At 32.8% G+C, this 15,512-nt stretch overlaps 2 protein-coding genes across 2 annotated transcripts in view; one reads left to right on the top strand and one right to left on the bottom strand.

The window, feature by feature from the left end:
• Positions 1-15,512, bottom strand: part of LOC143181566 (soluble guanylate cyclase 89Da) — a 47,521-nt gene that overhangs the window by 12,993 nt on the left and 19,016 nt on the right. The window contains exons 11-12 of the mRNA XM_076382063.1: positions 14,670-14,779; positions 13,835-13,924 (exon numbers count right to left, since the gene is read on the bottom strand). Of these exons, the coding sequence (XP_076238178.1) occupies positions 13,835-13,924; positions 14,670-14,779 (200 nt within the window). The remainder of the gene's footprint in view (positions 1-13,834; positions 13,925-14,669; positions 14,780-15,512) is intronic.
• Positions 5,035-11,276, top strand: LOC143181336 (trypsin-1). The gene is made up of 7 exons (XM_076381700.1): positions 5,035-5,115; positions 6,959-7,136; positions 7,640-7,802; positions 8,409-8,617; positions 9,619-9,821; positions 9,996-10,050; positions 10,343-11,276. The coding sequence occupies exons 1-7, from the start codon at positions 5,047-5,049 to the stop codon at positions 10,456-10,458; spliced, it is 993 nt and encodes a 330-aa protein (XP_076237815.1). The 5' UTR covers positions 5,035-5,046; the 3' UTR covers positions 10,459-11,276.

A 15,512-nucleotide genomic window follows, 5' to 3' on the forward strand; every position in this document is an offset into this window, starting at 1 on the left:
TGCAAAGCATCGATGCAACGAACTGCGTGTGTTTTACGAGCTGTTCGTTCAGCAAACTACAAACATACCATCGAGAATCCAGTCGCTGACCAGAAGCCAATTCCTGATCAATTTAGCATTTCAATAAATATATTAAATTTATTTCTATGAAAATTTCTTCCAAAAAGTTGGTAAATAATTATTATCTATTTTAACATTTATACGTGAAGTTTATTAGTTGGTAACAAGTGATCAGTAATTGCTCTTTTTATTAGTTTACTGTAACTGTGTTACGATATAATTGAATTATTATTGTTTTTGCACTTCTTTTAATATCAAATTGAAGACGAAACATAAATTTATATGAATAACAAAAAATTTTTGTTATTCTGCACATTTCGTTAATTTTAGGTTGATTTATTTTTTCATGTACACGTTAAGAAAATTATATTTCATATTCTTGAATAATTAGGAACTGGGCTCTTGATGGTACATAATTTGCGCGATCGAAAATAATCGAGAAAAATGTCTTGTCGTTTGAGATTACAAGGGGAGAATAATAACGAGATATAAGAAAGTATTGGATAAATTATACGTATTCTTTTCTCATTCCACTGGCTACTTCATTTCACGACTTTTGCATTGAGTTTTATCATCAATTTCCAAATACCAAATGGTATAAGAAAAAGTTCCAATAGTTGGACAGGTCTCAGTACTTGGGCACTGGTGAAAATGATACTGGTTATTACATTTAGCATTTCTCATATCCATGAGAAAATATTTTACTTTAATATTTAATAAAATTCATAAAATCTTTTTTTTTTTAATAAGCTTGTAACACTTTCAGTTATTTGTAAGTTTAGTATGGAATTGTTAATAAGAAGAAATGTGATAGCTCTTGACTGTACTTTAATTATAAATTTAGAAATATTTCTGGCTATTTTTTTATTTGAACTAACAAAATATAATTAAATTTTATGTTGAGATACTCATGAGACATTTTTATTGTACAATTTGATAATACATAAATATTGTTATTATTGGTGCAGAAAGATTCGTTGCAAATATTATTATTACTACTATTATTATTAGTATTATTAATAGCGTGTTATCACTGGTACAATTGTGAATGTTTATTACTAATTTTAAAGTTGTAACATAAGTATCAGAGTAATTTCAGACGTATCTTCTCCAAGAGGAATTCATGTTTCTATCTTGACTGTGCAAAAATGCATCGCGAAAGTAGCACAAATTCATCTGTAATTCATCTTCCAAACAAAAACTGTAGAAACTCATATCTAACACATATTTATCATATTTCACATTAAAATTCTTTTCTCATGTGCAGTATTTTGAAGTTTGTTTATTTTATTACGAATAATTATTATTAATATAAATACTATAAATACTAATTGAGAGTGTCATATTTATCTGAAACAGAGAAACAATAGAAATTATTAATTCAGATAAATAAAAGTAAATTGTACCTATCATATAGGTACAGAATATAACTAAAGATAAAAACCAAAAGTAGAATTTTGAGAAAGTAATGTCAATATAAATTTTATAACTAGCCAAAAAATGAAAAATTGAATAATTTTTATTTCATCCTACTTTAGACGATCTCAGCAAGAAATCATAATTGTGTCAATAACAGAAAAGAATTTCAAAATTTAAGTACTCCAAATACAGGGTGTTTTAGAAATTCAGGGAGCTGAATCTACACACTAAAATAAGTCAAAAATGTTACTTAAACGTATGTCCTACATACCTTACTTTCTGAGTTATGATTGATTATAGAAAATGTTTCAAAGTGGCCGTCATCCATTGGATTTTTATCTTTAGGGCCATTTCAAATTTATTGCAACAATAAATTGCAAAATTACTGCAACAAAAGATACAGGATAGATTTAAGATTAATCGAGGAACACCTGATATTTTTGGGTCAGTACGAAACTCGATACTAATTGTACAACATTTCCTTTAATAATAATAATAATAATTTAATAATAATCATAACTCGAATAGTAAGGTATATAAGATATGTGTTCATAAGACATTTTTTGATTATTTTAGTGCGTAGATTCAGCTTCTGGAGTATTGACATGTATTTTTAAAACAGCGTATATAGGTAAATATATCTATGTATAAAAATTTCAAAATGCTGTTCCTTATGGCTGAAAAAAAATGTACAAAAATTGTTTTAAGGCACAGCCTGGAAATATTACCTTGAGTAGCTACTATGGGATTAGTGGTCGCAAGTACAATACACAAAAAATCACTGAAACTTGATAGTCCGATTAGACTGTCAAATAAAGTATTTCGATTGCTAATGTGTACACACGATTATGGCCTCATTACAGTAAACCAGTTGAGACTTATCTTGCCCGTGAAAAGGGTAAAATCGTGGCGACAATCTGACCCTGGCGATAAGCATAAATAAGGCAAGGCTCCTTTGATAAAATTAGTCATACACCAGGACAATAAAGCAATGTCTTGCCCGCATGAGGGTGCTGTGATCCACATACCTTGACCCACTGTCACAAGTCACAGGTGAGATACACTGTCTGTCGTGTATCAGCTTATCTCGTTTTCTCGCCTTTGATAAGCCGAGATACATAGAAATGTTGTCGTCAGTGAGGCTCGTACAAATGAGTGATGAATTATCAGCGATAAGCTTCGTTATCCTGGTGGCAACCACACTGACACACAGTAATTTTGTGCGTATCTATGTATGTTTCAGTTTGTATATGTACTTAGATACGTAGAGGATTTATGGAAAAACAAATTCTGCTTCTATTTCTTTTTTTCCTTTTCGAATAGAGGGATTGAATTATTGCATCCTAGCAATGTTAAAATATTACTTATAAAATAAAAACGAGAATAATTTAAATGAATAGTAAATATGAAACAAGTTCTAGAGAAATTAATATTTTGAAGTTAAAGTATAATTTGAATTGAGAATAAAATCTACATAGAATTAAAATCTACACTTCTGATACAACAGTGACATGGTTGTAGTATACTTTAATAAACTAGAGTTGATCGTGACAGTGACTAATAAAATTATTTCACTGCTCAAAGATATAGCCTGGTAAAAAAATAAACATATTGCAAATATCGTAGGTATTTTAAATTGTTTGATGAATTATATCTTCAGATAAAAAAGATAAATCGAAGCTTCAATTCCTAATAATATAGACTGTTATTGTTCATACAAGAGTTAAACTAAAAACATTGGTCTTGTGCAATTTCTATAATCACTACTGTCTTTTTACTTAAATAACACGCAGAAGTACCTCGATTATTTAAAATATCATAAGATTTAAATCTGAAACCCTTTTGATAACTAATTTGTTTACTTTTGGTAGGCTGTTGGTAAATAATTTTTTACGTGTCAATCAAAGTTTTACGGAATTCTTATTGTTGTTACGTCGAATATCTATAATTTAAATAACAGAAATTGTGAATAATCAAAGTTTTACTGCATTAAAAAATATCAAGCCCAAGTATAATTTCAAAATAAGGTAAATGTCCCGATATTTAAGATGTCAAATGTCCCAATAAGTGATCAACTTACGAATGCATGTCCCAATACTTGAGTTATGACGTGTCAGTAGCTGAATATTATTACTTTATTTTTAATTGCATTAGAATGTAAGCTTACAATTAGCGTTAGGAACATTTATTGTTTTTTATCTCAACGTTAAACAGAGATCCAAAATAATATAGATCCAAGAGTCCTATATCGACCTCATTAACAATAATAAAGATGTTATCTTTGCTTGTCAACTACCGATCTAACGAATAAAATTAGAAACCCATTTTAATACGAGGACCTCCCGAAGTTAACCTATAATGCATATTGATCTATAATAAAGGAACCAATATCCATGATATGTATAGTACAAAATTTGCGCCAATCAATGCCTACTGTCAATATGGGCAGCGGAGAAAAAATAATTATAACGAGATTCAGAATAGGATATACAATTAGTCACGAATATTTACTAAAAACGTGTCAACCAGCAATCTGCAACAATAACAACAAAACATGAATGTAGTGTACAAATGCAGATGATAGCCAAACATAAGAATGTAAAAGTAGTCTAAACGCAGTCACTACCGTCACAAGACCATATTAATTAAGGAAACAAAAAATGAGACACGAACAATTAACTAATTTCACAGTTATGCTCTGATTGAACACTCAATAAAGAACAAATTCCTATTTATAATTTTCTAATCAGATGGCAAAACCTAATATGTCACTTTTCTTCAAAATCGAGATGTCTTTTTCGTCTGTATCTACATAAGATCTATCAATACACAAAAAATATTACCTGTGTATTACGTAGTTAGAAAAAAGCAATGTTGCAACTCATAACGTATGGGTTTAACCTGTTGGCTTACCCAATCTTAAAATAGCTGCTCTTTTGTCAAACTTTTCAATTATACTTAGAACAATATTCACACCAATCCTCACTCAGATTTTTGCTTTGGATTTTTGTTCAGACACTTGCCACATCAGGTTCTACATTCAAAACACTCTTAGCTACCCGAAGGAGACCCAACTCTACAACAAAATATGTATAATAAAAGAAACCCAGGTCAAACCTATCGCTAATGACCTAGCTGTCGATGAGACAGCTCGACAAAAAATTCGAAATAAAAAGACTTGTCCAGATACATGTTGCCATAGATGGCTTCCCACCTAAGGCAAAAAACACAGCAGAGGTGGGACTCAAAAGGGGATTCACCTGGGCAGGCACGATCAGGACATCAAATCCTGAGTGAACCGGTACATGGACTCCCGTGATGGTTCACCAGTCGGTGTTCCTCTGCCGCAAATTTACATACGGTTAGCCTAAATTTTCACTCTGACTACTCGCCCGTCCACTATTCCGTATAAATAAAGACGTGGCGCCGTATCAAAGTCTTGTGTGAAAGTATACGTCGTCTTGGCAGGAAGTGTATTGACTCCCATCGAATCTGTCACGGTTTCATTCACTAGCTCGTCGCGAGGGTATTAACAGTAGTTCGTGTGCGGTCAAGTGCTCGGTGATAATGTGCATACGCTGGATTGTTTGCGCGGTCGCTGTGATCGCGACCACGATTGCAGTTAATTGCGAGGAAGTAAGTACAATGGAACCTCGGTTAACTGAACTTTGAATACAGTAGAGTCTCATTCAACCGAAACCTGAATATAGTAGGATCTGGATTAATCGATCTCAGAGTATAACAGAACCTCAATTAACCGAATTTTGGGTACAATAGAACCTCGATTAACTGAATTTTGAATATAGTTGAACCTGGATAAACTGAATTTTAAATATAGTAGAATCTGTATTAATCGATCTCAGAGTATAACAGAACCTCAATTAACCGAATTTTGGATACAATAGAACCTCGATTAACTGAATTTTGAATATAGTTGAACCTGGATAAACTGAATTTTAAATATAGTAGAATCTGGATTGATCGATCTCAGAGTATAGTAGAACCTCAATTAACCGAATTTTGAGTACAATAGAACCTCGATTAACTAAATTTTGAATATAGTTGAACCTGGATTAACCGAATTTTAAATATAGTAGAATCTGAATTAATCGATCTCGGAGTATAGTAGAACCTCAGTTAACCGAATTTTGGATACAATAGAACCTCGATTAACTGAATTTTGAATATAGTTGAACCTGGATAAACTGAATTTTAAATATAGTAGAATCTGGATTAATCGATCTCAGAGTATAGTAGAACCTCAGTTAACCGAATTTTGGATACAATAGAACCTCGATTAACTGAATTTTGAATATAGTTGAACCTGGGTCAGCTGAATTTTAAATGTAGTAGAATCTGGATTAACTGATCTTTTAGTATAATAGAACCTCAATTAACCGAATTTTGGATACAATAGAACCTCGATTAACTGAATTTTGAATATAGTTGAACCTGGATAAACTGAATTTTAAATGTAGTAGAATCTGTATTAACAGATCTCAGAGTATAGTAGAAACTCAGTTAACCGAATTTTGGATACAACAGAAACTTGATTAACCGAACATCGAATACAGTAGAACCTTGATTAACCGAACTTCGAATATTCAAAATTGCTGTTGTTTAAGTTTGCATGTATTGAGTGTAATAACAATAAGATTAGAGTAGGACATCGATTAACGCTTAAACAGGGAAGTAATAGTAGTCTGTTAAAGAAGATAAAGCTATATATCAAAAGGATGCTTCAGGTTTGAATCTCGTGATATTTTAGATAATTGAGGTCTTACTGTAAAACTGTAACCATCTTTGATGTGGTGTATCTTTGAAGAAATTCGTATGGTAGGAATGATTAAACGAAGAACAGTTTGTACAGGATGTTCCATAAACATGTGAGAGTAACTTCAGGTCTCAATTCAGCACACAGAAATGAGACAAAATGTGAATGTATGCCTGGTATGACCTTGTTTTCCAGTTACAGCTGTATCTGTCTTACTGTCATTCTTATGATAAACTGAGTTATTTTCTGTCGTCTTATGTACAACCAATGAATTCAAACAATATTTGGCAGTTTTAGAGAAGTCAGAAGGTCTATGATAAAATGTTTAACAGATTGTATTCAAGCTGAAGAATAGTTTCTGTGAAGGTAGTTCAACAAGTGATACAGTGCAAAGCAACTGTGATTTGAGAACAAGGTCCTACTGAATATATGTTTATTGTTTTCTTATTGTGCTGTACTGTCTTCATCTCTGAAGTTACGCCCACATATTTTTGAACACCTTGTACTGTAGGATTAGGTTAGTGCACATGAAACGTATGCTTAAATAGAGCTTGAAATACTACATATCATTTTTCGTGTTGATTTTATATTTACAATTAGTCTTTGTTCAAAAATTCAAAGTTAACTTTCTTTATCATTTAAATAATATACACGAAATAATAGGTAACTAGAAAATTTCCATGATTTCTACTTTTTTTATTACAGCTCCCAGTTACAGTTAACAGTACTATAGTCAATTTAAATGTTACACAAACTAATTCAACGATCACGGACGACAAAAATTTCTGGGAATGGTTGTATGATGTTGTGTCTGGTGTCACAGTCCCCACAACGACAACCGAACGTCCGAAACCAGTGTCTCCAGACTCGTGTTTGCCTTGTAGTAAGTTTTAGTGTATATTTTTTATTTGCAACGCCCAAATTTAATACAATTTCTTTGGTTTTTATTAATACTACATATTCTTTACCATTGTTTTATTTTTATTTTATTTTACTTACCTTGCTGGTACTATTAATCCTTAACTAGTATGGCGGCGTCACAGTATTCGTACTAGCATATTTTTAATAGTTGCGTAAAATATTAGCGAATTATAGATAATAATAAACCGAAAAGTTGGAAATTGTTTGTTCACATTTATTAATAATGTTTAATGTTAAAACGAGAGTGATTCTATTACATTATTTTATTACACAGACGCCATACTAGTTAAGGATTATTACAATATTCTAAAATTATTTAATTGAAAATGTATTTGTGATTGGTATTTTCCATCTTCATTAATCTCCATTAATATTCAGTACCTATTGCCATTACATTTGGATTAATGTCAAATACGTCGATGTACCTTCAACTAAATTGAATATGACCTTATATTAATTCCGCAGAGTGTGGCTTAACAAATACACAGAAACGGATAGTAGGTGGAACCGAGACACAAGTTAATCAATATCCCTGGATGGCGTTAATGATGTTTAGAGGACGATTCTATTGCGGTGGATCGGTTATAAATTCACGTTACGTATTGACCGCAGCACATTGCGTTGACAGGTGATCTGATTTTCTGCTTTCACGACTCGTCATTGTGATGCATCGCTTTGAAACGTACTCTAGTGATACTCTAGTGTATATCAATATGTGTATACATATTATCTATTTTGTATAATATTGTTACATATAGGGTATCTCAAAATAAGCCTAACATTTGTTAAATTAACTACTTTTTTGTTAAAGTAGGATTCAATAGTATTGTAAAAATGTTTTGTTTAATGCTTTTAAGAAATTAGTAATTAATTTAAAAATATTTTCAAGAACTCAAAAAGCTAATTGTTGAATAAAAAGATAATTATTATCTATTGTACAGAATGCAAGTGTTTAAAGATTGTAGTTGAAAATTCTTCATTCTGTGTTCAAAGAAATTTCATATTACTAATGGAATGCGAAATAATTTCGAAAAGTGCTTAAAAATATTAATAATCGAAATCTCCTTTGCATTTCATATTTTATGTTAAAAGTAACAGAAAATATTTTCCCTGCATTTTTTGTAATCATCTTTTAGTAATTATTTTAGAGAGTACTTATTTAAGTACACTCTATGTTATTGATAATAAAGATACTTTATTACATGTTTTGAAAGATTGTAAATATTTCAAACAGATTCGATCCGAAGCTCATGTCGATTCGAATATTGGAACACGATCGTAATTCCACGACAGAGGCAAAAACTCAGGAGTTTAAAGTCGATAAAGTGATTAAACATTCTGGGTACTCGACGGTCAACTACAACAATGATATTGCGCTGGTTAGATTGAAGGATCCCATTCGATTTGAGGGGAAAATGAGACCTGTTTGTCTGCCAGAAAGAGGTAATACTTGAAACTTACTGAAGATTTGAATAATTCTTAATTATTCTTGTAGAAAAAAATTGATATAAAACAATTAACGACAGAAAATACCTAATTAAATAAAGAATAGTAGCACTAGAATTGAAAAATAGGTCTAAAAAGCCAAAAACTAAAATCAAAATTTTGTATTGATATTAAATATTATTTTCCTTAATTGATGGAATTTAATTTAACTTGTAAATTCAAGAAATTTAATACTTTCCAACTGGCTGGAATGAATTTATTAAAATTTCTCTATATTTGAAATCTCATTAATTTAATAGTTAAAATTTAATTCTTTCTTTTATTTAGCACCGTTGGGTATCAAGGAGAGGTAGCTATCAAATCAGATCATTAAAATGAGCTTTTACATACCATAGATACAGATTTTCATTTATACATTCAATTCGTGAGATAGAGAGTTTCAAAAGAAAGGGTCCTGAACACTAGTAGCTTATAGTACTTACTATACAGGATATTTCTAAGCATGTGGAGCATTTTTGGAGGGTAGGTTCTAAACACAAAGAGAGTGAAAAAAGTTCACGTGTACACATGCCTTTAAAAAATATCCCACATGTTTGAAAACACCCTGTATAGGTAAAGAATACTCGTCAGAAATTGGTCTTCTTCTGCTTACCATCTTCTTATCGATGCACAGTAACATGTACAGCGTTTTCTCAAAATGTATTCAGGTCTCGATACGTGGTCGTAAGCGACCACCTTATGTTATCAAAACTGTATATTATTTTGTCTCTATACAGTCACCTTTATTGACTAAAAGTTTGCCTCCCAATGCAATGAAATGAAATGCCAATATCATACACTATAAGTAATTCATCTACTCTACTTATAACTCTCATCTCAATTCAGGTTTCCACTGACCTACCTCAATTATTTTAGATCCAGTTAGGAATTGCTGTAATCCTGAGATATTATTGCATATTATATCTCCAAGTATCTAACATTCAGAAACCATTTTTCAGTAAAAACTTATGCTGGAGAAAAGGGCATAGTAACTGGATGGGGCGCAACCGAGGAGTCTGGTCCCATCTCCCAAACCCTACAAGAAGTCACAGTTCCAATTCTCACAAATACCGAATGTCGCGCCAGTAAATACCCAGCGCGAAGGATCACAGACAACATGCTCTGCGCAGGTTACAAAGAAGGTAGCAAGGACTCGTGTCAGGTAATCAACCTCCACCTTTTTTTATCAATATCCATTTACTTGGTCTTCGGTGGTATTATTACATTCTTATACGTCATTTTGTACACGACATATATACGTGCATTACTTTTCACAAACCTGTTCCTTAACGTTAAGCGAGCAAAGTATCGTTCAACTGTGAATTATTTCGTTTAGGGAGACAGCGGTGGTCCTCTGCACGTTGCCAACAAGGACACTTATAATATAGTCGGTAAGATCCTCGTGGTGAACAAGCAAACAAACTTAACCCTTGAAAGCTATCATCAGATTGACGCAAATTTTGTTTGTTATTTGTGTAACAAGGTATATTATTGATCTACTGTGAGATAAAATTATCAGTACTGATGGCCTCAATGAATATTCAAATAACTGGTGTCACCAGATTTTAAAAGAAACATTTGCATGGGTGTGAAATTTCATTTATGACCCATGATAGTCTTGAAGGGTTAACAAGTTACGAACGATATTTTGCTCTAACAAAATCATTCTCACACTTTTCGCAGGGGTCGTGTCCTGGGGCGAAGGATGCGCGCAACCTGGCTACCCTGGCGTCTACAGTAGAGTGAATCGCTACTTGACGTGGATAAAAAGTAACACCCAGGACGCTTGCTATTGCTGATTCAGTTTACATTGGGGACCTGATTCACAAGCTGAAGGTTAAGCCACCTTACACTTTGAAAGAATTGGGTGAAGGGGTGTGTGAAAGAATGCCAGTGAATGGAGGATTTGGAAGCATAAGTTATAATTTCTATTCTAGCGAACCCTGGATAAGTGATACGTTCTAGACTCTGCTGATTATCTCTTATCTGTGGATAAATACAGTAAATTCTCGTTATTTATTTGTATGGCCAGGAACATATATCGCGTACAAGGCATGCAATTCTCAATTCCCTTGAATTAAAGCCGATTGTTTGTGTTGGGTAGAGACATAGTTCAAGAGGAATACTCTTCTTCCAACTGTTCAAGATAGCGATGGACATATAACGAATGTGGCGAACATATAAGGAGAATTTACTATATACATACATCAGTGTGCGCAATTGTATTGAGGCAAGCGACTCGTTCAGTTGGAATATAAGTAAAGTTAAGAGGCTTTAGGAAGTTCTAAAAGGGAATAGGTTGGGAACCATTGTATACAATTGACAAATATCGCGAAATAGAATGTTCGCTACATCAGTCCGCGACGAGTCGCGACTAATCGCGAGGGAATACTCAAAATGGAATAAGCACAGTTTTCAGAAGGCTAGAATACTCTGCTGGAGTGGAATATTTCTCGCACGATCCAGCTACTTCCACGTATTTGCATTTAGATGGGAGCGAGTGTGGAGGACGTGCTGAGTGTTTCAAGCTGGGTGTCTAAAAAGTTATGGTGCCATTTTACACTCTGAAGCTGTCTGAGGAGTTCTGATAAATATGAATCTGACTTAAATTGGAGCCCGTTTTTCTTGGATTGAAGTAATTCTGAGTTATATTCACACTCCGATTCACGTACTTAATTAACGCAGTAATTAAGGGGGTTTGTCGAGAAGTTTATTCCGCCGTTGCTATTAATTTAAATACTGTTTAGCATAACAGGTACTTTTGTATTCGCGCTTCACCTTACAATTAAAAAAGTTTCAAAAGAAATGCGCTGACACTTCAGCGCAGGTGCATCTGCAGATTCTGTGACACCCTCGTTGGATCACTCTGTACAATACGAAAAACGACCTCTACTCGTCTATATAACTTAGTAACCCCTTTGATATATATTTATTTATTTGCTCTAGTGTAGATTCAGGCGCAGATTTTATACAAAGTTCGAAAGTGATTTTTGTATTCACGTTTTACGATTTCCTATTTTACATGTCGACATATGCGTTGTTGCGTATATATATATATATATGACGAGACAATTGAAAGTTAAGGCACGTAGCTCGTCACGGCCCGAGACTCATAACACTGAACGTACGAAAAAGAAAGTCACCGGAACTTTCTCTGTTTATTTCTACTTGGAATTTCGGTGAAAATTTACGTACTGTGGCACTAGCGCGGGACAATGATTTATTATGCAGGGAACGAAGTCAACTGCTTTGCGCGTGTTTGTCTTTAAGCCACGTTTCCACGTGTGCCATAGGATTCAGATTAAACATTTTCAGATTTACGAGTTCACACATTTTCATAAAATCTAACGATTATTTATACTTACAAATGTTCAAATTCTGAAAGTTTAAAATCTTCCAATATTCAAACGATCAAACACTCAAATTTGGAATTTTCTAAATCGTCAAATCATTTAATACCGATTCAAACTTTAAAATTTTTCAAATTTATGTTTTTCTGAATTTTAAGTTTTTAAGTTTTTGAATTAACAAACATTTTAACACCGAATTATTGAATTGGTCTGATTCGTTTGAAGGGTCGGAATTTAATACTTATTTCTCAGAATGTAAGTAGATTAATAACTACAATAAAAAATAAAATGGTTTTGCTTTTTGATCAACGAAGCAATCGAAAATGCGATTCGTCTAAATTTACTTAAAGATAGCTTAGTTCGACTTAAATCATCCAAATTTTGGAACTCTATAATAATTTCAAAGAATTGTGCATTATAATAATTTTAGGATAACGATCTTCATATAATAAGGTTTATGTATTTTCTATTTCAGACTACATTTCGTAACGTTCTAAGCGATTAAAATTTTTATTTTGGACTTGAATGCGTCAAATCTATCTCGCGTTGAATATCATGCCCGTGGAATCGCGGCTTTATAGACGTTATGGTGAAATATCGACTGTATGAATAGAGATTCAAATCTGAGACGCGAAGGAAATGGAATATTTCAGTATTCTATTTTTTGAGAATGAACCTTTTGTGAAGACATAAAGCCACCACCCCACATGTGAAATATATAGCATAGAATGCATTCAAAGTAATTTAAAAAAATCATTTTTAACATAGAATGTACATGAAAGAATTATGTTTAAAATATATTATACACGAAAATGTAGATTAAACTTTTTCTATGCTGTTTATTACACATGCGGGATCGTGGCTTAAGTCTAAAAAATTTGTACGCCTTCTTTGCAGCGCTAATGTTTTTACTTTAAACACCTATGTTCCCGAAGAGATTACTTTTTTATGTTATTATATTATTATATTATTTATAAGATCTTAATAATAAAAAATCGACAATAATATTGTCTTTATTACAATATCAAAAGGGAAATATACAGAACACGGGGTGTGTAAGTAAAACAGAAGAAGGGTCGACGGAATATAAAAATAAAGAAAAAACATTGCCAGAGGGAAAGTAAAATATAACTGGGGAGGCTCATTGTCACTGTCAGCATTTTCTATAAACCTACCTGCAACACAAAGTAAAATAAAAGACAAGGATGTAGGAGAAGAAAATGAGGCAAGGCACAAAGAAAGAAGTAAAATAAGGCTTCTAATTAACTAGACATAGCACAAAAAAAGGTACAAAATTTCAAACGAGATCTAAAAAATGTACAACACTTTTTTCACTTCCCTATGAATTTCTGTTAAACAATTTATCACTATATTCGACACCTACGACTACTGATCAAGAATCGATTCTTCAACAGTTTACAATCAATTACAACAAAGATTCCTTCAAACGTGTTCTATTGAATTTTGTGTGTTTATAAAATTCTGAATCTTACCTATCGACGTGGTTAATGCGCGTGGATTGCTTGTCAAAGTCTCGATTGTACGTACATTTCGAAAGTTGGGAATACTGGGTCGTCCCAACTGTTAAAGTAGCTTAACATTTTCATGAGTATCGACCTTTGTACAAGTGGAGTGTTAAATATCGGTGACTAGAAGTCCTTCAGGCGCAGAAGCTTCTGCTGCCTCTTTCTTTGGCTCGACTGACGTTTCCTCTTTGCCAGACAACCAGTACGTCTCCATGTTGCCTTTTCCCTGTGTGGAACAATAAACAATAGTACATATTGCGGACAAGGACCTCTGCGACTGGCTTTTTTGTGATACGAACCTTGACCCATGTTAGCCCGCGTGGCTCGATGTTGTAGCGATCTTGGGGCAGTAGAGCTTTGGTGTCGGCTGAGATGTGTACCTTTCCTGGCTGCGTCATAAATTTTATGGTAATGTAGAAGTGTTCGATTATAGTTGTAATTTCCAAATTTTCAACATTTTAAACGTAGATGCTAATTTTAGAAAATTTGTAAACTTACAAATTAGATTTAACTTCTAAATTTCTAAACCGTAAATGTATAAATTTTTAAACATTCAGTTGTATATTTTCAAATTTTTAAATTTTCAGTCGTGTATATTTTCAAATTTTTAATTTTTGAGCTTTCAAATTTTATAACTTCTTAATTTTCAAAATTCCAAGCTTTGATTGTTTTCAAATTACCAAATTTTCAAACTCTCAAATGTTATCATTCCAAATGAACAGATTTTCAGATTTTGAAATTTTCGAACCAAAAAATAATTAAATAATTAAGTATTTTAATATTTATCCAAATTGTTGGATTTTTAAGTGTTCATGTATTCTAATATTCAAACATGTAAACATTCAGATTTAAAAATTTTTAGATTTGTGAATTTCCAAATTATCAAGTATTCTAACTCTTATTTATACTTTCAAATTCTCGAAATGCCTAAAGTCTTCAGCATAGGAATTTCTAAACTGATAGAGAATCAAATATTCATTCAAATGTTTTAATTTTCCGGTAAACATTTTTGAAGAATTTTTACTAGAAAATTTCGATAGGAGTATTACCAAAAAAAGTTTCCTCATACTGTCCCTATGTTGTCACACAGTTATTCTTAACTCTTTCACCCGAATTTACGTCGAGTTCACTTACTAAACTGGTCGTCTGCATTCTAGAAGCAGTATTCACCGTATCGCCGAAGAAGCAATATCGGGGAACTTTGATGCCGACTACACCTGCCACAGCTGGTCCAGAATGGATTCCTAACAAAGTAAAATAAGCTTGAAGATGTTATCGCGATTCTTCTTGATCGAACCTTCAAAATGTTAAACAACAATATTTTTTGCCAGAAATTTATGTCAACTGGGACTAAAATGTCCTAAAAGAAATGGATGTGGAAGGTCACGATTCCAAATGTAATTAGGGGCAGCTGAGCTTGGACTTGATTTTGTTAACCAGATGCAAAATTTGAGAAACACTGTTACGTTATAAATTAGGACTTTCACAATTTGGGTTGCTACCACTTGAGGCTTTAGTCAAATATCTTTTGGGAATTTGCAATGTTGGCGAAATGTCGGTTGCAAAGTCCAAAACAGCATTCACTCAGAAATCTCAATTAATAACTTCGTGTGATGGCATCAGTGCTCATGAATGACCTCTGTCGGTTTTGTTACAGCGATCTTCTTATCTCATAGATCTGACACAGAAGACAAGCTACACGTCCACTACATATCTCAACGTTCAACACAAGCCTACAACACACTTACAGGTGAGTCTAGGTCTGTCGGTTATTGTAACATGATCATCTCTTAAGTGCATGGTTGTGTTAAACTAGATTTAGGCTATGTGCACTGGCTACTTCGGTTGGGTGGTTACTTAGTTACCTAAAATGGGTCACATTATTTCTCATGCGGGAATGCGCATTGCAAAGCTTCAAACAGTTAATTCAACAGCCAATGTTGTTAATGTGCATCTAGTCATAAAATATTCACCTAC

The sequence above is a fragment of the Calliopsis andreniformis genome, chromosome 7, assembly GCF_051401765.1.
Source record: "Calliopsis andreniformis isolate RMS-2024a chromosome 7, iyCalAndr_principal, whole genome shotgun sequence".
Lineage (NCBI taxonomy): Eukaryota > Metazoa > Arthropoda > Insecta > Hymenoptera > Andrenidae > Calliopsis > Calliopsis andreniformis.

Excerpts from the sequence above, each read along its gene's own strand:
- LOC143181336 (XM_076381700.1), top strand. The coding sequence starts at position 5,047 with ATGTGCATACGCTGGATTGTTTGCGCGGTCGCTGTGATCGCGACCACG. Across the intron at positions 5,116-6,958 it reads TTGCAGTTAATTGCGAGGAA|CTCCCAGTTACAGTTAACAG; the intron begins GTAAGTACAATG and ends TTTTTATTACAG. Across the intron at positions 8,618-9,618 it reads TGTTTGTCTGCCAGAAAGAG|TAAAAACTTATGCTGGAGAA; the intron begins GTAATACTTGAA and ends ACCATTTTTCAG.